The sequence below is a fragment of the Protopterus annectens genome, chromosome 5.part0 (assembly GCF_019279795.1).
Source record: "Protopterus annectens isolate FY-2018-M chromosome 5.part0, PAN1.0, whole genome shotgun sequence".
NCBI lineage: Eukaryota > Metazoa > Chordata > Ceratodontiformes > Protopteridae > Protopterus > Protopterus annectens.
Genome location: NC_056735.1, coordinates 871,439,246 through 871,465,047, shown reverse-complemented (window position 1 = coordinate 871,465,047; position 25,802 = coordinate 871,439,246). Strand labels below are relative to the sequence as shown.

General features: G+C 39.6%; 1 protein-coding gene across 1 annotated transcript in view; it reads right to left on the bottom strand.

Annotated features, from left to right (window-relative positions):
- Positions 1-1,302: 1,302 nt before the first annotated feature.
- LOC122802871 (sialidase-3-like) overlaps positions 1,303-25,802 on the bottom strand; it is an 81,911-nt gene continuing 57,411 nt past the window's right edge. Inside the window, exon 3 of the mRNA XM_044072668.1 lies at positions 1,303-6,340. Coding sequence (XP_043928603.1) covers positions 5,237-6,340 — 1,104 coding nt within the window. The 3' untranslated portion in view covers positions 1,303-5,236. The remainder of the gene's footprint in view (positions 6,341-25,802) is intronic.

Genomic DNA, 25,802 nt, shown 5'->3' with positions numbered 1-25,802 from the left:
ACCTCAGCTAACAATTAGAACTAGAGAACCAGGTGCTGTGAGGCAGCAATGCTGACTGTTGTGTCACTGTACAACCATGTGAATGCGCATGAACAAACATGCAAGCAAACGTTTCAGGTCCAAAATTAGTTATAATCTGAGAGAACTGGTGATAACACTAACATTTAACTTAAATGTATAAATACATGCTGTCTCAGAGTAGTTTAGTAATGTCAACAAAAGAATAAAGAACAATACTCTCAACTGCTCAGGGTAAATGCAGGTCACGCTACCATCATGTTTACCTCACAGAAGATATGTCTGTTCCTTAAAGATATAAGTTTGTTTAGTTAAAAGAATAATAAAGCACTGCTTGATTTTAATTAGTTTCCCATCACAGGCAGTAAAAGACAGTCAACATTCTATTTTTTTCAGGAAAAATCTTGTTTCACTCTGTGCAGGGGCTAGTTTTAACTTATATGACTTGTGTCGGTTACTAGTCCACTACAGATAGCAGAAAGTTAATAAAGCCCATCAGGCCAGGTTTACAAGTATGAACTATTGCTCACATGTAATTAACCAGTCAGCAAAGGGGAAAAAAACAACAACTCAGTAATATTATGTGGGTGCTGTGGTAAGTTACCAGGAATTACAATCACAAAGTTTAACAAAAGACAGTTATGAAGCTATTTTTTTTCTTGAAGGGGATTTAAATGTACAGTGAAAGGCGTTGTGTAGCTATTTTACTGGAACAGGATTTGAATGTATAATGAAAGACATTTTAGGAGTTTAATGTTAAAAAATGCCACTGTCTCCACACCCAACATGATTCACGGCACTGACAAGGTATGTAAATGCAGAAACAAAATACCTGAAATTATGGTGTCCTGATGCTATGTTATGAGAACACAAAGCACACTGACAGAAAGAAGAACTGAATGGAAAATGGAATCATATTAGTATTACAACCCTCAAAGGGTTACTTTGAGGTGTAACAAAATGATATTAACTACTGGGATGTTGCAAATGGATTCCTAATGCACAAAAACAATACATTATGAAAAAGAAAAATATACACACACACACACACACACACACAAATATAAATACATACATATAAGTTTTTTCAGTTTTTGGCTGGAACTAACATTTAAACATTTTTCTCCTGAAAATTTGTTTAAAGTTTTAATGCAACAAAGAGGAGAGAAAAAGAAGCCCCAATAAGGCAATTCATTTAACTGTAACAAAAATGTAATCCAATCAATATATCCAAGTAAATTATGCTGTACAAATTAAATGAGACAATAACTAGTTAGAAAAGGATGCTTTCCAAGTTAGTTTATAATTCTGAAGTTATACACAATACAGTGAATTCCTTTAGTTTCAGTCTTCATGCACTAAAAGGTTAAATTCTCTTTTTAAAATCTCCACATCTAATTTAACATTATATCATCTATATACATGTGGTCTGAAACTTTGTCTAAAAAGCATTTGACTCAGGCCAGTCTCATTTAAAGTTACATTTTATTGATAATGCATGAATGTCCACAACATATACTTGATCAACTAAAGTTAGCTGTTCCAGTTTTCCATGCTATAGTATCACATTTCGTTGCTGCCACTAAAACGATTGAGTGCAAGCCATGCTGACTGTTATTACGCATGCTGAATGGAGGGCATATAAACATACCAGTTGCTTAGATATAACTACATAAATAAATATATATATATATATATATATATATATATATATATATATATATATATATATATATATCCAATCACAAGATGTAAAAAATAATGTTGAATTTTAGGCCAGATATTGTTCAGTGAAGAGCATCCAAAGTGACATGACTAAGTAACTAAGTTATGGATAACACCTTCTATAGTATAAGTGTTTTTATGCACTGATTTCTAAGAACAAATATGGATTGAAGAAATAAAGATGCCTTGTGAGGATAACTGAAAATAAGGAAATAAAGGCTTTGTTTTTATCTGTGATTTACTTATAAACATATCAACTATGAATTTCCAAAATTTAGAAAGGATGGCCTTTACAAGATAAGACATATAGGATATAATGCTCTGCATTCAGCCCAGAAGCCATCTACAAATGCAGACTCCACCATATCAGGAACAAACTGTATATCACCTGTAAATATATCAACTTATATTTTGAGTTGATCTAATGAGCTGCTTAACCTTACTTCTGTTGCTATATGATTCCATAGTTACCACAGAATGGGTAACAAACCCACCTCACTTTTTGGTTTGATTTATATGGTAAACAAATATTAGTCATATATGCCTATTATAAAGATTCCTTGAAACAGGTTATGCCTAATAAAGCCAAAGAAACTGGAATACTGCAGCACCTAAAACCTAAACATAACTTTTTCCTAAACAGTCTATATGAAGCCCTGTGGAGTTTCAATAACATCTGCCATTTAGCACAGAAAATGATTGCTATAAGTTAAGAAACTGCTTCCTGTACTTAGAGTTTGACTCCTTCAGACTCCATTTGGCTACTGAAAAAGGTCCATGTGGATCAGTGCACTACTCCAACTTACAAATACATACAAATTAAATAAATAACCTTGTTCTATATGACTAGATGCTATTCTTAGCAGTAAGAATACCTCTTGTAAAATTTGTGTTGCACTAGCTCAAGCATGCTGATATCCTTACAGCTATAACAGCACATTTTGGAACTGTAATCTATATTTAATTATAAACCTATGAAAACCACAGATCAGAACAGGTCCCTAAATGAAGCAAGGACGTGTCCCAGCATTTTCAATGCTATTGCTTTAATCAAAGATACATTTCCTTATAAGACTAACATATATCAAAAATCCCTATATTTTTTACAGTCCTCAATTCCAAAACAATATGCCCAGCTGCAATTAATGGACTTACAATTTTAGCTGCCACAAAATACATAACATTGCATTACAAAGGCTAAATCTTAGTCTTAGTATACAAGCCCATGCATTTATGTCTCCCAAATACAAATTTATGAAAGTCATATTTCTACAGTTAACACCCTGTGACTCCATATTTAGTAATCAATCCTCCACCAAACCTTGTGAAACATCTAAACTAACAGTAGCCCATGTAGATGTATGCCCGAAGCTTCTGATCCTTTGCCTATAAGTCAATTTCATATCTACTTTACAATCTAATAACTAACATGAGCAGCTCAGTGAGTGTTCATTACAATATAATGTGGGATTATATCAAATGTCTAGGCTAGGTCAAGGAACACAGCAGCAGCAACAGACAGTGCAATGTCAAAGCCCTTACAAAAAGGCTCATAAAAGTCTACTGGGCTTGCTGAAGTGGACCTGCCAGTCTGAAATCTCTGCTGGCATATATTAAGATGAGGTGGCCTAATGGTTAAGGTGTTTGCCTTGCAAGCACAAGGTGCAGGGTTTGAGTCTCACAAGGGATAATTGGCTAGGCTTAAAATGGCTCGCAAGGGCAGTTAGCTTAGTACTAATCTATGAACCTATGAAGATCTCTATTAAACAACACTCAAATTATTCACCTAAATGCATATTAAAATGCTGTGCCTACAACTCTTCAGTGATTCATGAGCTCCCCTGACCAATTTAAAAATGGGTACCATGTAGTTCATTTCCGGTCCTGAGGAATCATTTCTGTCCTTAACAATGAGTAAAACATGGCCATTAAAAGACTGAAATCATCATCCCTGAGATAATTGTTCAGGCAACTCATCTAAATGCATGCTGCAAGTATGTTTTAACCTTTTTATGGAATTTCCTAACAATCAAACTTGTAATTTCTGGACACCTATCATGTGTCACTTCCTGCTGCCATTGGTTCAGTAAGCAGTGATAATCTGTCATAATGGGGAAAAAAAATATTAAGCACAGATGCCATATCTGAGGTGTCATTATTTAGCCTGTTGTTATTAGATAGAGGGCCTAAATGTAAAACTTTTCCCAATTTAGAAATTAAATATTTAAATATTTGTTTCTATTATATAGCAGTTGGAATAGTTTCTGGTCATAATCTATTCTAGACCTTTTCATTAAGGTTTTAATTTTCTGGGATGCAGACGTTAACGTTCTATTAACCATGGATGTATACTGCCCATATTTTCCAGCTTTCCATTCCACCAGGCTGGCTGATAATAATTACATTTTTGTTATTCTACTCCTTAGATAAGGGCCAAATTATTATATGCACATTCTTTCCATTTCTTTCTATGCACCTTCTCCAGACAATATTCAGAATTCTTTTATACTTAACCTTTCGGTAATTATAATAAACAGTTATTGTGCTTACATTACTAAGGTTACAGTTCAAAGAGAAACTTATAGCCACTTGAACCAATCTATCCAGGGGTTAACAGTCATTTATTGATTAAATCAAATCAGGTCTACTCCTAAACACCATGTCTAGAATATTAGTTTCTCTAACTTGAGAATGAAACAACTGAGTAAAGTTATTCTCTGTTATTATATCCCAAAAATGCTGATTGTATGACACCAACACAAGTGCATGTGCTCCCATACATTCTTGGGTAGGTAATCAAATCACCACATAAGAGCAGTTTTGCTGGTAATATGAAGTCAGGTGTGTAATACATTAACTATGAGCCTCTAAGTTCATTTTTGATGTTCTATAACAAACTAGAAGATTCATAACCAAAGACTTAACCATAAATACTTCATGTTCACTCTCACACTGTATGTGATTACCAGATATGAAGCAGTAAGAAAATACTGCCATTCACACCCTCCCCCTCAAAAAATATTGCCACATGCTCACCCCATTTTTGTTCATAAGTGTTTACCAATAAAAGATGGGTATCTGTTTGAAATGAAAATGCCTTTTTGAATTTTGATCAACAGTCAATATACTTCAAGTTTTTAAACCCAGTGTGATGCTGGTATGTCTTTGGTATAGAAAAGTAATTGAATGATTGATATACAGCCACTAATTAGCATGTTACTGAGATTTACTGTGAACCTGACCGGCCGAAACTGGCACAAAATCTAAGACCTTTAGCCCTCCATTTTAAAGAAGTGCACCTTTGGTTTTGCCTTGATGGCTCAGATTGTAACTGGAAATGGTCCATGGACCAGCTCACCTAGCAGCTTAACAAATTACATAAATATATGTCAAGCTGCATAACAAGGCCCACTTTAACTAAAACATTTTTCATTATGATATGGGGCTAAAACAATGTGCAATGCCAACACTCTGGACAGGATCTTCTCAGCTGTTATTCAGTGAAGAAAAAGATAAAAAAAAGTATAAAAAACAGAGTACCTACTACTAAGGCATGAACATGACAGGTGTTACCTTGCTTTTTAGACTTGCTGCTCACTACCATTTTTTTTCCCTGCATTACTGACTCAAGAGGAAAGATAGTGAAAGCAATTTCCTGGCATGCATGTACACCACCACATTCAAAGAGGCAGCCAAACAGTCTCCCCTCCCTACAGACAGCTAGGTCTGAGTAGCCACTTGGTCCATGATTTATAATCCAGGGATACTCCCATCCTGAAAAATCTAAAGGAGATTTGTTTAAATAGACACCCAGGTCAGCTCGTTTGTTTTTACTGACTGGATGTGAAAAGAGAAGCCATGATCTTCCACCAGAAGCCATCAAATCAAAATGTTCCTTCTTAGTTGCAGGGCATCTCTCTTCATGATAATCCTCAGATACAACAAAGCTTACCACACTTCCCTGACAACCATGGGGAGGTTCAACTAGTTTTGAGGCCAAATGTGCTTTTTCAAATTCTGAACCACAGTTATTACTGACTGCTTCTACTCTACAGTGATGTGGAGTCCTGGCATTGCAGTACAGAACACACTTGTCGTTTTGGCACAAGATCTCTGCCATCTCACATTCAACAGTCTTTGAGCGTGCAATAATGTCTCCAATTTTCCAGTTCTTTCCATAATCATCACTATAAAAATTAAAAGAGTGTGGCTTTGTAAAGCAAGGTAACTGAAATTTTCTCCATCGAACATGAATATAGTACATATAGGCAGGTATTATTAACCTTCCAGACTGCAGCTGGATTCCATGTCCTGGTCCCACAGCAAAAGTGGCCCAGTTTTGAGTTTTGTCACCTATAACACTTTTTGTAAGATCTGTCAAATTACTCCACATTGCACCTTCATCTTTGCTGCAAACATAACACAGTCTTGCTGCATTTGTCCCAGTAAATATTTGTCTAAATTCAGAGACAGTTTTCTTTACACAGATGAAAAACAAGAAGAGAACTCCATTTTTCTCCTCAAATACAGGGCAAGGGTTCATGGTGCGAAATCCTAATTTCTGTGCTTCTTTTATTTCGTTTATAGGTTCTTCCCACTAAAAAAAATTAAATAAATATCATTATTTGTTTTACACTTATACAGGTTTTACTAATAAAACTGCAACAAAACCAGAAAAGTGGATCAATGCCCAAATTACATGGTTACACAAGTACCAAGCTATTTTTTTCTGAAGTCTAGTAGTTTCACATCATTGGCTTTGTTTTATACAGAGCACTAGTAATGTGTGAGCTATTACCTTTCCTTATATATTTTTCCTTACTTCTAACTGCAGTTCTGGTTATCTTAACACCACCTAAATAACTATGTCATCGGTCTTCTGCTGTACATGATACCAAACAGCTTTCCCATCAACTTCCTCAAGAAGAAGGAAATTCCAGTTCATGCAGTTACATCGGGTCTATATTATAAAGTCGAACAAGTAAAATGTTGACTTACCTTTAATCGACCCATATTTGTCGAAGCTGCACAACACTGAATGCCCAAATCACCGATTTCTTTCTAAGGGAAAGAAATTGGTAGCCCAGCCACGCACACCACATTACAACAAACACTCAAAGTGGGGGGCTTTGCCCCCCACAACCCCAATGTGGGGGCCTGTGCCCCCCACACACCCCTAACTAAATATACTAATTCCGAGATCGCACTACAGTCGGAAAAAAGGCATATTTAAAAGAACGGACAATCGATTTCTTTTGGCCATTCGATGATGTGCAGCTTCGACAAATACGGGTCGATTAAAGGTGAGTCAACATTCTGCTTCTTCACATAAATGATACAGACCTGCTATACCACAGACTGGCTATTTCTTTTTGGGTCTCCTCTAGTTTCAGATTCCTATAATATCCCTCCTGTAAGTTGATTTAAATTATTTAAGCAATTTACTCCACAAAATCAAAATTAAACAAAAATAGTTATAAGTCAGAATAAAATAAAAAAAAATCCTATTCTATTGGGAGGAAACTGGAGGAATATGTTGGACACACCTGACATCATGAACATTGGTGGAACAGGGAGTGGTGACAGGAGATATCTACAAACTGTATGATCACGGCACAGGAAGGTTTGTCAATGAAGATATGGTGTGTACAACTCAAGAAATACCCACATATCCACCCACACTAGTAAATCAACCAGCAGACTAGGGGACATAGAGATTATTCATAAAAACACATAGAGGAGCCAAAGTATGAAAGCTCCTGGCCCAAACCTCTTCCATTCCTGGTGACCCACACCTTTCCAGAGGAGAGCTCTCCAGGCAAAGGGTCACATCAGGTTAACTAATATGAGTAAGGCAACATAGAGGACAGAAACACAGGAGAGCTGGCAGAAACAACATTGAGCCTGAAGTTAGCTTTAAGCTGTCAATTGATAAACTGATACAATGAACTAACATTACATGCTACCACATAAAATGAAAGTTATGTACTTACTACAAAACTAGATCTGTAAAAGTGGATCCATCCTTTGTAAATTGTTAGACTAATGAGACAGGCATTAGGACCACTCCGCAATCCTAACTTTTCCAGTCTGCTAAGCATTTCCTCCATCCAATAATACACCATGTTGCTCTCCCTCTCCAGATCTGAGAATAGCCACGCTAAAGACAGTAGGCATAGGACACAGCAGGCCATCTAAGATGAGACCGAGAAAGACAGGTGGGGATGTTACAGATTAAACACCCACTCTTACAGATCAGGCATTATGCAAATGCCTAACTTCCCTCTGTGACTAGCAGGAAAGCATCTCATACTCGTCATACTGAGTGGACTCCAAGAAGAATACACTTTTCTCTGTTAGTGATAGTCCCAAAGGTAGTTCTGGATGTGGATATAAGATCCAACTTACAATGTTTTGCAAAGGTATTTAGGGAAGATGATGCAGCCATTACACAAACATATAAAAGGCTACATTTCTCAGAAAGATTGTCAAGACAGCCAAGGCTTGACTAAAATAAAGGCAAATGCAAGTACTGGCTTAACTTTTTACTCAATTACAACTTTACTCATAAAGATCGGACTCGCTTTAAGAGAAACTGTCGTTGCAAAATAAAAACAGATAAGATCTTCATGAAAGAGCATGGTATTCAGAAATCCTTCTAGCTAAAGGAAAATGCCTTCCAAGTAAATAACTAACTTTGCAGTGCCAGCTCATTTAAAGAAATCATGAGTCAGTTTTTCCAGAAATAAGTACAAATCCTAAGGTGGAAATGGATCTCATACAACAGGAAGGTCCCCCTACAAAAGGCTTTACACATTTGCAATGAAGCTAAAATACTGTAGTCTTGGCTTTGATGAATATTAGAGATGGCAGCCAAATGTACTTTAATGCTGCAAGATCCTACTCCAGTTTCACAAATATCCATCACATACTCTAGTACAGCATCACTGGCATCAGCTTGCTCCAAGTGTGCCCAATCATTCCTCTACATTTTCATCATGCTGGAAGGACAGTACATTGATCTTTCTATCAGAAAGGGATAAATTATTATTATACAATGCCTTCCCTAAAACGTGCACGCTGATTGGCCAGCCCAACCAGCGTGCCCGTTGTAAATCCGTCAATATACTAACGGAAAAAGGTCCGGTCGCCCGGACTTTTTCCGTTAGTATAAAACACTGTCTCGCTATGTTAAAAGAGTTTAACATAGCGACACAGGTTTAAAAAAAGCAACGGAGATCTCCGTTGCTTTTTTTTAAAGCTGTCTCGCTATGTTAAACTCTTTTAACATAGTGACACAGTGTAAAAAGCAACGGAGATCTTGTGATCTCCGTTGCTTTTTTTTTTTAAAGCTGTCTCGCTATAGTAAATGGGTTTAACATAGCGAGACAGCTTTAAAATAAGCAACGGAGCTTTAAAATAAGCAACGGAGCGGGGTAGTCCGCTGTCCCAGTCGGCCCGAATACCAAAGTATAAGGCTGACGTCGGTCAGAGGCGCATTAGACTGACGTCAGTACGTCAGAGTACAAATGCGCATGACCGACGCCATTTCCTCAGTCTTTTCTTGCCCCAGATGTCAGAAGACCCTAAAAAGATAAGGCCAAACCAAAAACCAACAACACACCAAACACCCCTGTACCAAATATATATATACAATATATACAAAGTAAGAAAGGTACAGCAAACTCACCCACACAACCACCCCTAAACACAGAGGGGAAGGAGGGAGGGAAAATTGGACTGCAGCAATGTGGATCTTCGAACATCTACATTTATGGTAGGTACAAAACTGTACTATGTTCTTCATCTCACATTGCTGCAGTCCTGACTATTGGGTAGAATCCCAAAGCAGAGGTAAGGGAGGATGGTAAATCACAAAGAAGCAGGAGCTGACAACATGCCCTGCAAAACAGCAGTGGCAAAACCAGCCCTAGATTTAGAGTAGAGAGGAAGGTGGTAATGCTTAGAGAATGTATGCACTGAACTCCAAGTAGCTGCCTCTAAAATATCCTTAGTTGCCACCCCCCTTAGAAATGCTGTAGAAGTGGCAGTAGCCCTAGTGGAATGAGGTCTAATCCCAGCTGGAATCTCTTTGCCATGATGGGAGTAACAGAAAGCAATGCAAAACCCAATCCACTTAGAAATAGTTTGTTTTGACACAGGCTTGCCCTGAGAACACAAAGCAAAAGAAACAAACAACTGCTGAGACTGTCTGAAATCCTTAGTCCTGCTTAAATAATAACGCAACTGCCTGTGTACATCTAAAGTATGCAAAATCTTTTCTCCCTTATTTTGGGGATCTGCATAAAAAGTAGGCAAATGAATAGTCTGGTTTAAAGCCACACTAGAAACCACTTTAGGCATAAAGGAAGGATTAGTACGTAAAGATACCCTATCCTTATGGAAAATTAAGAAAGGCTCAACTGCCATAAGGGTAAGTGCCATAAGCGCAAGCGCGCAGTACATCAGAACTGCCGCAGAATACCAGACAGCTGCGGAAGGGCAGTAAACAGGCATTATACAATGCCATTATTTAAGAAAAGTAATAGTTTCTTTTCTTAAATAATGTCATTAATAATAGCAATAACCACTTCTGGGTGTGGGTAATGCTAAATTTACCCACGGTTGGCTTTGTTTGGTCCTCGGGCAGCCCTCGGGACCAAACCACGCCAACCGTGGGTAAATTTAGCATTACCCACACCCAGGCGTGGGTTATTGCTATAGCAACTACTGGAAGTTAAGAAGCCAAGCAGCGAGTCACAGAAAGTAGATGTCTAAGTGAGACTTGAACATTGAGTCAGAAGTGATGTTGTGGGATTCAGAAACATGGGCTGTTCCAAAAGATGAGGCAAAAGAAGCAGGAATGAGCCAATAAGAAGCATTTGCTTTGTGGAGTTTACCTTCTGATGAATACAGTCATCACAGGAAATGCAGAAAAACTGTACAGAAGTCCAGGTATCCACTTGATAGCTAGAGCATTCCCCAAGAAGTTTCTCCAGAGGTGGCATCAGGAAGAAGAAATCCCTGCACTCAGTGGGGTCTATATTATATTTTCGAAAGTTTCAAACATCGAACATCATATGGTCGACATCATATGAGCGATGTTTGAAATTTCGAAAATATGATAAAAAAATAAAAATAAAAAAACTATGCTTACCTAAATGCTGTAGGCAGGGGGGCAAGCCCCCCTGCACACCCCCGCTACTTAAATATTCCTACTCCGAGATTGCACTGCACTGAAGTAAAGGGAAAATATTCCCTATGGCGATTTCTGTGTTACGAGCGCGACGTTTCGACCAATCGGGTTCGTTCAATACGCATTCGCCATTTACAATTTTTGATCACGCGATAGGAACCCCACTCAGTGTTGGGTAAGAAAATAAGTCAAACTAGGGATCCCCCATTGCAGGAAAATCTTCCTTGTCACCAAGAAGCTGATACACTACTCATGGAATAATAATAGGCATCAGCTCAGCTTTTCCACCATGAAGCTGGACTTCCCACAACATGATCTATTCCCAAGCTCTTGGGTTTCTTGATATAAAGGGTATGACTGGGTGCACCCCTTCTTGTTGATAAACCATACAAGTGCCATGTTTTTTATTTATATGATTAGACCTCCCACTGTGCAGTCCTTTAATGCTTGGAAGGTCAAAATGACAGCTCTTGTCTCCAATTACATTTATGTGAAGGAAGAGGTCCAATGGCATTCATGCACTTGAGCTATCCTCATAATAAAATGTCCCCCCAACCCCCACCCAATAGCGTAAAAGGGGGAATGTAGAAGAGACTACTTAAGGTAATATTGTTGGTGTCTGTCCACTATGCTACATGGCATTTTGCAGGGCTGAGAAATTATATTTGGTGATCCAGATGATCTGCATTGTCAAACCACTTACACAAATTAGCCACTGGCAAATTATCATGTAGAATCTGAGGAAATGAAAGTAACATACTTACTGTAATGCTAGATCTGTGTGGCTAGTTCCATCTTCATCAATCAGTAGAAGTAATGGTGTGAGGACTTAGATTGTCTTAGCATCTAAAACTTTCACAGGCTACCGTCTTCTTACTCATAATCCTGCATGCAGAATGACCCACTGCTGATCTTGGCTAGCCTGTGCTGAGATGTATGCATTAGATACAATAAGCAAGACTAAACACACCATGACAACTACCAATGACTTTCCAAGCCCTTTTTATGGTCGACACAGGGAGAAAGTGGGCATGAATGTTAATGAAGATGGAACTATCCACACAAATCTACTATTATATTAAGTACACACCATTTGTATTTGTTATGGGGTGTTCTGTCTTCATCAACTGGTAGGATACGTGCCCGTGTTTATCCTCTATGTGGATCCCCATGGAAACATTCCCTTTATGATTGCAGCTCCAAAGAATGATCTGGATCTTCAAACCACATCCAACTGATTATGCCTTGCAAAGGTGATCGATTATGATGCACGCATTGCTGCTAATCAAATCGCATCCAAGGGTGTTACTCCTCCAGCTGAATGGGCTCTAGACTTAGAAAGCAGCTTTTTTGCTGTATTTTCAATAACAGAATCTACTGCAATGAGAAAGCAATTTTAACAAAGTTAACTTGGAAACTTCTGAATACAACTTCTTTTTGGAAAAAGATGCAAAAAGCTGACAACACATTAGATATTCTCCACTGTTACATAATTTGGAAAGAAACAAGAAGCTTAACTGGTTACAACCGATTTCAGTAGTTAGCATAGGAATGAAACAAAGATTAATTCTCAAGTACATTGCATCGTTATGAAAAAAAAAACATGTAAGGATGGTTAACATACAGGATTTTTAACATAGAAATTTTTCTGGTAAAAGCAATGGCCACCAGAAAGATCTACTTCTGCTAGTTCAAAGGGCAGAAAATGTAACTTCTCCAACAGAAAGTACAGGTCCCAAGGGAAACAAATTCTTAGGGTGTATATTATAACATTAAAGCTTCAGGTATTTGAATACCTAAAGCTCGACACGTAAATAGCGAAAGCACAAAATCCCGAACATCCACTTCCACAAATTTTTTAACAGGGGAAAACATTTGCTTGGCCGTTATGGGGAATTTGCCCCTTTCTCCAATGTAGAGTGATCTCAGAGGTAGTAGTTAGGGGGTGTGTGGGGAGCACAGCCCACCACATCACAGGGTGTGGGGGGGGGTGAAGCCACTTGATTCAGGTTTGAAAGTTTTGCGGCCAACTGATTTCTTTCCCTGTGCAGAAGTGGCCGTTCGCGATTTTGAGCTTTCGCTATTTCCGTGTCGAGCTTTAGGTATTCAAATACCTGAAGCTTCGATGTTATAATATAGACCCGATTCCTAGAGGTAAAATAGTGAAAGATAACTGTCCTTCAAGAAAATTTTGCACGCATTTAACAAAGTAGCACCTTGATGAAAATTAGAAATTAGTCAGATGAACTGGGGGAATAATTTCATCCAGAATTAGACATCTAAAATAAACAATTAGGAAGAGCAGGAATAGGTGCAGTAAAAATGACCAAGCCTTTAGCTCTAGCCCAGATGTAATACTGTATATGCTCTTGAAAGTTTTGCAACTGTTCCATTTCCTTGCAAAGGTCAAAATTTGGAACAAGTCCAAGTAAGAAGGATCCTTGGCTACCACACTGTTATTCAAATAACCATTGGTTAACCACAGAGGATGGAGGCGTGCATAGGACTTACTAGAGAAAGGGTTAACATGGTTCTAAAGAGCCTCAGACATACAGGCATATAAAAAAGTTGAGGCCACAGCAATAGGACATAAGCCTAATTGGGGGGGGGCAATGGAGAGCTATAAGAAGGACATTGGCTTTGCTTAATTTGGCCTTTTGAAGAAACTTGAGAATCGGGGAAAACAGGTAAAAATCTAAACGAGTCCTGACCAGTTTCGTCTAAGAGTGGATTTCAGGGACACCCTCCAAAGGAAGAAATAATGGAAAAGAATATGCTGCATTTACCATTAGCAAAAGACACAAATATGTCAAATCCAGGTTTCCCCCAGCACTAGAAAACCTTCTGTGCCATTAGCCTTACCAGTAATCCATGTGTGAGGTATCAGTGGGCACCATCAGATCCAATCTGTTAAGGAATATGCTTCTCCTGTGATGTGAATAGTTATCAAGAAGAGATTGGTGAACACAGACCATCTGCATGCTCGCATGTTCTCATGGCAAAGAGGGCAATGAGTAGGTTCCTTATTTGCTGACATACCAAATAACACCCATGAATATAATTTGGATGGCAACTGTACCTTGCAGGAAGAAATCCTGAAATGACTGCTCATTTCTCGGCAGATTGGCTTTTTTCTGTGACCGTACACTTGAAGACTGTCTGCTTATGAAAATGCATTCCATCCTAAAGCACAGGTATCTGTGGTAATAGTCAAACATGAACTGCAGACTACAAAGGGCCTGCTCAAGGGAAAATTGGGCTTCAGGAGCTGCCAGCTCAAATGATCCTTAAAACTTTTGGAAATCTTAACTGGAAGAGAAATGGGGTATGAAAGCTGATTACGACACATGTTTAGGGACCAGTGCAGGACTCTCGGGGAAAAAAAAAAAAAAACAGGTGGTGTAAACTATGTAAATTGTGGATGCTTTCGGACTAACAGCACTAACACAGGAAAAAAACAAACAGAAACTGAATGTTTCTGGATAATCTAGATGATAACATTCTTAACAGATATAATATTGTCCTACAAAAGAATGGCCCTGCAAGATAATGTCCAGGGAGAACCAGATAAATGTGAGCATCTGGGTGGGCAGCAGCTGTGACACTGCAAAGCTCAAAGTAACTTCCAAAGGTTGAAACAATGTCAGAAAAGATTGTCTTGCCATTATTAGATTGCTCTTTGTTTGACAAGCTAGACTCTAATCATCAAGTACAGAAATTCCATGTCCTTGAGTCACAGCATGAACAGGTATGCCCTTAGTGAACATCCTGGAGATTACTGTAATGAGGCTTAATGGAAGGACCTGCAACTCTAGTGACAAGCTCCCACCCAGAAATACAGGAACATTTTGGGCTCCTGAGCAAATATAAAGTGAAGTTAGACATCTCAGATGTCCAAAGAGTACATACCGTCTCCACATAGAAAAGGAAGGACAGACTGCGCCCATAATCATGCAAAAGGACTCTTTTGTGATATACTACTAAAGGCCACTCAGATCAGAAATGTGAATTGAAATCCTTGGTTTTCTGTTGAACAAGCCTAACTTTTTCAGGTTGGGTAGGACCTTGTGGATGGCTTGCTTCTGAAAAACGCACAGCACCTTTTTTCATGCAGCACTCTTTTACTAAGATGGGATGTCTGCAAGGAAAAGGAAGTGCATTTGGGGGTAAGAAATGCAATTTTGTAGTCACCAGGCAAAAGGAGAAATTCACAGTCAGTTGTCTATCAGGGACCAGGGTTCACCAAATCACCCATGCACTCAAGTCATTAGACCACAAGTACCAGTATGACACAGCCATAGTCCATGTGGGTGCAAATGACCTGAGACGTATTCCCTGGACTACATGAAGAGAGATATTATGCACCTCTCAGACTATGCGTTCCAGGCTGGTATGTACCTTGCATTTAGCAGCATTCTACCTTCATTAAGGATGATGCCACAATATGAACAAAAGATGACAGACTTAATAACTGGCTTAGTCTCTGTTGTAATTCAAACAAGGTACTATATTTGTCAACACAGTAGGACGTAGTAAACAGACTGCATTGCTTTGCTAAGGATGGTCTGTACCTGTCCACTCCAGGCTTTTGAATATACCTAAACATTGCTCTCCATCATAGTGCCCTTTTTAGGCAATGCCAAACTGACAAACCTACCAACGTAGCAAAACCAACCCAAAGTAATCAAAAGGTGTTACTGCTCAATGCCAGCTGCCTAAACAAAATCCTCACCTTGTAAAATGTGGACATCTGTGCAGTTACTGAGACATAGTTTAAAGCCAAGGAGACCACCTAGCAGTGCAGGGTTACAATGCCTTCCACTCACTCAGGCCAACTATAGCACAGGCAGGGGACCAAAGGTGGAGGTGTCTTAATCTACATCAACAAAAAAACTCACATCAAGACTAGTCAAACAGGATGAAGCACATTAGCTTTTCAATGTCCATTTGTTTGTTTCTTTCTTTCTTTCGGCTTTTCCCGGTTAGGGGTCGCCACAGCGGAACTCCGGTCCGCTAATGATTGGCAGTAGATTTTGACGTGCTGGCTTGCCGGGCCTAATGCACAACCTTCAATGAAGGAACGCCCATTCATGCATGTCGCCACACAGAAGACGCTCTAACTGAGAATCGAACAGACAATGTCTAACTGTGAGGCGTCAACGCTACCGCAGCACCACAAAATAGTTTCTAAATATTACGGTGTTAGGCAGGGTCACAGAATTGAATTTTACTATAAAGGAGACAACTTTGTAATCTGACTTTACCAGAGAAGTCGCTACACTGGGTGAGTGGGTTGGGGGGGTACAGCACTCTCCCATGTTTGTGAGTACCAGGTCCACTATGTTTGCACCTCTAGTGGGTATATGGACTATGGGGTCCAAGATGTTTGTGTTTACAAGTCTGGGAATCACTGATCCTATAAGTTTGTGGTTGTGTTAAGTATCCCAGTTTGTACTGGAGTAGTTGGAAGTCAGCCATGAATATAGTACTGGATTGAATGGTGAAAGCCTCCAGTTAAGTCCAAGAAGGAATTATAGGTTGCCTGGGTTATAGACCAGTGGTTTTCAATATTTTTACACTTGGGGACTGGTGAAAATATGAGAATTATTTTGGGGACCACTACGACAGAAATAAAAAACTTTATTTATAAGGAACCAATTAAACAGTTACTGTTTGAGCATTGTATGCCAACATAGTAATCTAACCAACTGAGAAAGATATAAATATATAATGTGACCACAGAAATTGAGTATACTAAGTGAGAAATGCTGATAAATCATTTCCAAGATATGAAGTCTGAAACTTCAGTCCTTTTTATGAGGAACAGACCAAAAATATGGGGCAAAAATCTGGACAGTTGAGAAGTAATGCTACCTATCTACCTCTTACACACACACACACACACACACACACACACACGGTTCCCTATTAATTAAGCGAATGCTTAATATAGCGAAAGCTGTTTAATCGACAGCTAAATGTCAAAACAGAAAAATCCTGAAGACACGGAACCAGGATTTTTTTCCCAGGGAAAAAAAAAATCACTGGGCCGTTTTTGGGACTTTGCCATTTCCTCCACGGAGGTGCAATCTCAGAATTGGTATATTTAAGTAGGGGGTGTGTGGGGCACAGCCCCCCACATCGGGGGGTAGGGGGTAAAGCCCCCCACTTTATTTTTGTGGACCAGCAATTGTTTTCCCTGGGAAAAAAAAATCACTGTTCCGTTTGTTCGGAATTTTGTGTTTTCATTTTTTGGGGTCGATTATACAGAGTTCGCTATTTTGAGCATTCGATGTTATAATATAGACCCACGCGCACACACACACACACACACACACACACACACACACACACACACACACCTATAGCACTCAACCAAAAAGGGACAAATCCCAACAGTATCAGGGACAAATCCAGAAATAATCAGGCACTTTTCATATATCAGTATTACTAACTTGAGACAATGACAAAATAAGAAAACATGAGTGAATATGCATTTTTCTAAAGTAAAAGAAGTCTATAATTGTAACTACTGTCATTACTTAAGTGCAATTCATCACCTTTTCTCCACAAGTCACCACTTTAAGTGGGATTAAGAGGGACAGAGCTATAAATTCAGTCAAAATAAGGGATGTCCCAGAAAATCAGGGACAATTGAGCTGTGACCTACCTCCCTCTTACACACACACACACACACACACACACACACCTACTTCCTTCTTCCACACACACCATACCTCAACCTTTTAGCACAAAACGTCTTGGCAAAGCCAAACATAATGGTGGAACAAAGCCCCCGAAATAGGGGCAAACTTTAAATATTGCTCTCAAAAGCGGCTAGAATAAAAGGTACTATGTTACTGTGAAATTTCTGAAGGGTATGAAGTCTGAAACTCAAATTCCTGTCATTATTTAGTGAATTCTGCCCTCATGGATTTGCCAAAATATACACAAAAACACACACACATTTTGTGAGGAACAGACTAAAAATAGGAGGCGAAAATCTGGACAGTTGAGAGGCACCTCCCTCCTTCCCTCTTTACACACACACACACACACACACACACACACACACACCATACCTCGCAACCTCTTAGCTCTAGAAATCTAGACAAAGCATGCATTTTCTGAAGGATATTACATCTGAATCTGAAATGAATGCCATTATTTAATGATGTCAGTCCTAAGTGATCTGCTAGAAAACCACTAATTTTATAAGGAATAGACCAAAAATATGAGGCAAAAATCTGGACAGTTGAGAGCTATGATACATGCACACATCCCTACCTACCTACTTCTTACACAAGCGCACTCGCACATACACACACACACACCTAACTACCTACTTCTTACATACACACACATTACTATCAAAATGAAGATTCGGCGAACACGGGAATGTCGAACGTCAGCTGACTGACCTTCAATTCTCCATGTGTCTGTTGTAGTGAATGGTACTGTGCATTCACTGATATGTGTTCTCTGTTAAGAATAGAGACTGCAGTACAGTACGGATCAGAAAATTTATCCTTTTCCTCACTGTAGTGTGATCTCAGAATTGGAATGTATAATTTGCAAGGAGTGTGAGGGTGAAATGTGAGTTCTATCATTGTGCAGTACTGAACAGTGTTCGTTCATACTGCTGGAAAGCAAGCGGGCAAGTTGTGGCAGGTAAGCATATCCTGGCTGTCTTCAAAAACTGCCATATTCGAAATGTTTGGTATTTCGATTTGGCAATGTCAGCTAATTAATATGAAGCACACTGAACATTTAAGCCACATTTTTGATCAGTTTACATTGTGATGTTTGATGTTTTGATAGTAAATCCACACACCCCTACCTGTCTACCACTTACACACACACACACACACACACACACACACACACACACACACACACACACACACCTCACTTGTCCATTCGTGAGCCACATTTCAAACATCTTCTGGCATTCAAATTCCATGCGTGCAGAAGATGAAGACTTAAATGCCCTTAAAACAAAACTTTTTTTTTTTAAATTAAACAATAAATCTCCCATCTCACAGACTGGCAGGAAGTTGCTGCTGGACCACAGCTGGTCCGCAGACTGCTGTTTGAAAAACAGTCTCATAGAAGGTGACCTATAGCTTGCAAGAATATGATATGGGAATTTGCCTAAGGCAAACTTCCTACTAGGATGAAATAACGTCAAAATTTCATGCCCCCCAAACCCAGACAACACAGCTGCCTATGCAGAATTGTTCACAGAAACCCTGTACAATCATGGCAATAAATGCACAGAGGCAGCTTTGCCTACTAGAAATAAGTCTGGAACTAACTCAATAAACAAACCACCCGGGTAGAATCCAAACATAAACAGATTGTACAAGAAAAGAAAAAATAAGTCATAGCCATGGTTAAGAATTGCTATGCCCAGCATAAAAACACTCTCAGTAATCTAAAGAAACAATTAAGAGGGCAAATTAAGTCTACTAAAACCAAACCTGAGTTAAAGATAGCCTCCCAGGCAAATGACAACCAAAAAGACTTTCTTCAGCTATGTCCAAAACCTCAAAGAAAGCACGCAGCAGTGTGCTAAGTCAGAAGATGTATCAAATCTGCCAGCCAACAAATTCAGCCCTAATTTTTTACCCCCTCTATCTTGTGCCCCCCCCCCCCCAGGAAATAATATCAAACAAAACTACCCCAACTATTACTAGGTAGCAGGTCCTAGAAGCATTCTCTAAGACCAAAAAACACTCCATCGATGCGCCTGATAATTTTCAAGGATGCCTCCTAATAGCCTAAAACATGACCTATTGGGTGCATTGAAGTCACTGTTTAACCACAGCCTCCAGACAGGCTTTGTGCCACATGAATGGAGAACTGCAATGAACATCCCTCTGCACAAGAGCTAGCCATCAACAGACCCCAGAAACTAAAGACCTGTAAGTCTGACTAGTCTCATATGCAAAGCCATGGAATAAACTATCATGGACATTTTAGTAAGGACATAAAAAAAAAAACCTTCAAACACTGGATCCAAACCAGTTTGGTTTCTAGGGCAGATCACGTCTACTCAACTTTGTCGAACTCTTTGAAAAGGTCACCAAGGCAATGGACGAGGGAAAAACACTGCGTACTACCTACCTTGACCTGGTTAAGGCATCTGCTACAATATCCCGCTCAGGCATTGAAAACAAACTCATGGATATAGGCATAAACCCTTATGCTACATGCTGGATAGCCAGATGGTTTTTAGACAAGACCCAAAAAGTTAGAATATGAGAGCCAACCTCCACAAAGAGTCCGGTTACTAGTGGAGAACCTCGGGGCTCCATGCTGGGTCCACTCCTTTCTGACATCTACATCTTAGAAGTCAAGGACAATGTCAAGGGCCTCTGGCCAACCAAGTTTGCAGAGGATTGCAAACTAGGAGCAGTTAAAGAATCCCTCCAAGACACTAACATCCTAGAGGCAGGACTAAAACAGACAAATGACTGGTACCAAATCCAAAGCTTAAAATCAATCCCAAGAAATGTATTCTAGTACCCTTTGGGAAGTCGCCCAAACTAGGAAATTACCTCATCGATAGCACATCCCTAGCAGTAGTACCAGTAGTCAGGGATTTAGGTACTCATGTAGATAGTAACCTGTCTTTTGACCAACATGTGTTTAAAGTAGGAAGGAAGTAATTCTACATTACTCAAATTCTAAGCAAGGGTACAGAATCTAGGTCCAAGGAAGTCATAGTTCCACTGTATTCAGTCCTCATCAGGCCCATCACCAAGTACAATTACCCTTATGTTATGTACCTAATTAAGCACATGCAACAACTGGAATGTCCATGGAGGTTCTTCATAGAAAGTATACAGGGTGTAAACAGAATGTCCTTTACAGATCACCTCAAAGCCTTATCTGTATATTTGTTTCTTACAGGATGTTGAGAGGTGATCTATGCCTGACATGCAAGGTATCCTTTGATCCCACTCTGATGGACATAGAAAGTTGGACGGACAGGTATGGGTCACACACAATTTCTGTTCTCTGGAACAAGCTTCCCATCTGTGTGAATAAGAGCTCTTCCCTAATGCAATTCAAGAGAAACCTGGACCAGTGGGTGGGAAATCAGAAATACATTCCCGAGTTTAGCATTTATGTTCCTAAAGGACAGGGGTAGCCTGTAAATCTTGCCCTAGCTTACATATACCCCTTAAAATAACCTTTAAGGCACATAAACTTGCAGAATACAAATGGGATGGCTGGCTAGGTTTACAAAGGCCCCAGTGGTTGTTAGCCTGGTACACACCTATTAATGTCCTACCCACTTTTTCCATGTGTCAGCCTTCTACACATAAGTGGAAGGACAGGTGACCTCAGACTGCCTCCTGTGTAGGACAATATGGCAAAGTCTCAGGAAATAGACTGTAGGCCCCTAGAAGAGGAGGCTAAGGTACCCTTAGTTGCTTTGTTGGTTTTTACTGTCTTTGGGTGGGTGACTATTCTGGAAGTCACTATGGCCACATTCTAGCTTCCTAGGACCTCCACTTTTTTCCCTTGTGAGCACAGATGTTGGCTATATCTGAACCAATATTGGCTCCACTATGTCCCTGAAATCAAGCATTAAGGAGCTTCAAATTTAACTCAACAGTGGTAACAACCTTTCATTCTGTTTCTGTTTCTTCAGCAATGGGACAAAGCAGAAGGGTCCCATCAAAAGGGCACTCATGAAAGTCAGCTTAGTATCATCAATAAATCTGTCAGCAGCAACCAGACATAAAGGTGCACTGATACTCCATTTCCTTATGTCCTAGCTGTTCCATCCACAGTGCCACAGAATAGTCACATGGTGAAGTTTGGGATCAAGCATATGGTTGACATCTAGAAGTTCCCATCTGGAAACCCATAAAGAACTGATTTTTTGTCCTCTCTCTCTCTGTCTCTCTCTCTCTATCTCTCTCTCTGTCTCTGTCTCTCTCTCTTTCTCTCTCTCTCTCTCCAGAGCCATGGCATGTGCAAAAAAGCAGTTTATGGATCTCAAGAATGCTTAAACATGCTTTTCTACTTTGTTCAACAAATGTAACTCCTTGTTTTGTGGGCTCTGCTACATAGCAGCTTTCTTATGGGCAGCAGCAAAACACCCAAATCAACTGGAGTCGTCTATGGCCAACATGTCCAGTCCTTCATATGCCAAAGAATCTTGGTGGGTCTCTTTAGAATGGGTGCTACAACATACAGGCTTCTGATTTACATTTTTGACTATCAGTTGAACCATTCGGCCATATGAGATGTTAATCAAGAGGAAAGATTAGAGAATAAGAAAACCTCGTGCAGCATAAGCTCGAGAAAGAAAATAAATCAGCAGTTCCTCCTACCCTTTTCCTGATTATAGGGTCATCAAAGGGGATGTTGGGAAATCAGCTTCTTCGTCCTCATCTACATCTGGTGTTACAGACTTCTGAGGGGAGTTCAAATGTTACCTCTTGTACGGACTCTTCTTACCTTGTCTTCGAGATGACCTATCTAAACAGGAAGAAAAATAAACTTGCCTAGATGAAACAGGGGAACCCTGCAGTGGGCTTCCAATCAATCTATCCTACTGATGGTCAAGGTAACAGTGAAATGTGGATCTCTACCTAAAGCCAAACTGAATGCAGAGTTCAAGGGGAGCACAGGTAGACAAGGCTGCATTAATCATATAAGCATTAACACTGACACCACTCACTGGGGTGATACAATCAACCTCAAATAATTAAGAATGAAACCCACAGGAACAAGGACCTGAAATGAAGAAGTTCCCACATCCCCCCTGACAGCCAAACCAAGCTCAAACACAAAGAAGCAAGAGGCCCTGAGATCAATGTCAAGGCCTCAACCAGCAAGAGGAGAATCATCCCTAAATAATGTGATGCCAACATGAATACCAAAAGATCTAGCCTAAACTTTGGATGTAGAAGGATCTTGCAACCCCAGTGAGGTTGACATCATGAGCATCACCAGTGTCAACTGCACCGATACCATCGGCTGTGGCCTGACATCAAGGTCAGAATCAAGCTGGTATGACCTATGTTTTCTCTTAAAATCATTTTCTTTGAATACAGATAAAGCCTGTTAAGTAGAAGGCCAACTTTCAGGTCTTGATGTCGAAGCTTCAAATTTGGGAGCTGAGCTAGACTTAATTTTCTGTAAAGCCAGCCCATTCTTTCGGTTTCTGATGGCTATTTTAAAAGCAGCACAACTATTACAGTCAGCTGAGAACTGCTCTTCTGGGCAAAGCACATGCAAAGTATACTTGTCATTGAGGGGAAATCTTACTGTTGCACTTGCAGTTCTTAGATTCCTTAGACTGCTTCTTGTCCATAATGTAGTTAGAAGAAGCAGTCTAGTAACAATGAGCGAACTCCCAATTATAATACACAAGAAAAAAACAGATTTTTTTTAAAACAAGCAGCACATAAAAATGTTAAACCAAGCACACATTAGGGGTGGTGCATAAAAAAAAAAACTTGAAGAGTTGAAGGGGAAGTCATTAACACAGTCACAAAAAAGGCAATATAATTGGAAAAAAACACCTTAAAACATCAGCAAAGAGGGTCAGAAAGGTGAACAACCCCAAGAGACAAAAAGACAATAAAAAGAAAAACTTGTTTATACAAAAGTGATGAAAATATAGAGTACCTTTAGGTCATCTTAGATGAGGTGATCACTTTTAATGCACAAGATAGATATGGTGTGGGTCACTCTTTGTCCAGGAGTATGAATAAAGTGTATGGGCAATCAGCCTGGGAAAGTTTTAGACAGTGGGCTGTGTAAGTCCTGCTGTTTGATGAAGGCAGAACCACCTATTACAGTAATGGTATGGCTGCCATTAAAGCAGCTTGACAAAAAAAAAATGTGGCTGAAGAACACACAACCAGAGCTTTGCTCTGCATAGCTTCATGTCAAAACTGCAGCCTAACAATGTGAACATTGTGCATGCTCTGTTCGGGACTTGGACATATTCAACATTACTCCCAAAGAATGGATTATGTTAATTATAGACTTCTCACTTACAGAAAGTGATTCACAAGAAGCAGCAGCTAAGAACCAGTTGTCTAATAGCTTCCTGTAAACAGAAGTCCAATGCAACCACAGGCATGCATTTGGTGAACATCATGTGGGCTAAGAACAGACCAAGTGAAACAGTCCAAAAATTGATAGTGACTGTGTCTGACTGAACTGCAAATACTCCCTGTACTCCTCATAATTATAGTATAGATGTAGGTGTCCTCAGGTCCACAGAACACATACTGTCTCCTGATAGACAAGGATAAATTGATTGCACTGAGACCATCTGAAATTTCTTTTTGAGGATGCTTCATTTTAGACTGCTGAAATCCAAGACTGACCTGAATGTATTTGTCTTTTTTGACAATAAAAATAACCTAGATATCTGGACCTTCTCTGGTCTGTTAAACATGCTCGGAACATTCTTAAGCCCTCTATTTTTGCCACTTACTTTTGACTGGGTGGAAGTCAGGCAAGGAAGGATTTGGGGAAACTGGCACAAAAGCAGTTAGCACCTTAAAATCCCTAGATATAACTGTCCTCATCCATCTGTTCATAGTTTTCATTATTCAGGATGACATGTGGAGTTAACAACTACCCCAACTGCCAGCAAATGTCATCAGCCAAGAAAGGTCTTCGGGCTGATGCTGGACACCCCATACATCATTTTGCAGTTGTAAATGATTGCACAGAATCCTTTCTCAGGAACCATGACCCCTCTGGAAATTACTGTGGTTGTTAGAATTCTTTCTAGATTGATAATTTGTTTTTCTGTTACCAACACCTAAGCAGAATTTGTTAGGGCCTCTTCTGCATTTAAAAGATGTCAGCTGAGAAGGCTGAAATTTAACTTCAACAGCAGCGAGTCTTGTCCTGCTTTTCCATATTCTCCATATGTTCATTTTCCTCCATTCCAAACAAAATTGGTCTGTGAAATAGGACATTCAGAATGGTAACTCTAGCATCCTCAGCAAAGTTGGTCAAATGCAGCATGTAGCCACACATACTGGCAAATGGCTATGCTGGACACAGCCCCAGCAATAACTTCAGCATCGCTGCAAGCTACATGCATCAAATGGATTGCCACACACAATACCACTGCTGATCGGCACGTGAAATTGCCTTTCATAGCTCCAACAGATAACTGGTTGGTAGTATGGAACACACCCCTTTAAACCTTCAACATGCAGGTTAGGTAAATGAGTGAATCATCGATGAGGTAAAGGATTTGCAGACACACTTGCCTAAGGTATCCACTGTTCTGGAATCATCTGTCAGTCATTGGATGTAGAAGCTTTTTTTAGAGTAGTTTCAGATGTAATGCACTTTTTTTTTTTTAAATAGGAACTAAGCTTACTGATTATTTGTCCTCTTACTTCATCTGGGCTCTCTGACTCTGTTGGTGGCAATCTTAAGAATTCCAGTGAATGGGAGGACTGTGCAAAAACTGCTGGGTAGATCAGAAAAACCTTCTTTTTCTTGTGGGAAAGACAGAGGGTGACTTAGCCGGGCCCCTCATTAATCTGGGATCATGAGGAGGGATATAAGGACAGTCTGTATCTTCCACAACATCCAAACTGGCTGTGGAAGACTCTATAAGAGACTCCATGTGCTTTCTCTTACACATACCTCCTCCTCAGTAGGTCAGTAAGAAGGCTAAGCCAGAAGAAAATAAAACTTTTCTTTGAGTGACGAGATTCTTCATTCTGTCTGTCTGCTATAAATGTTAGTGTATGAGGCTTAAGGCTCTGTAAAATAAACACCTGGAACAGTTGATAAAGTTCATAGTTTAACATTAAGTACATGATCAAGCGGGCCATCAATAATCTTAGTCATG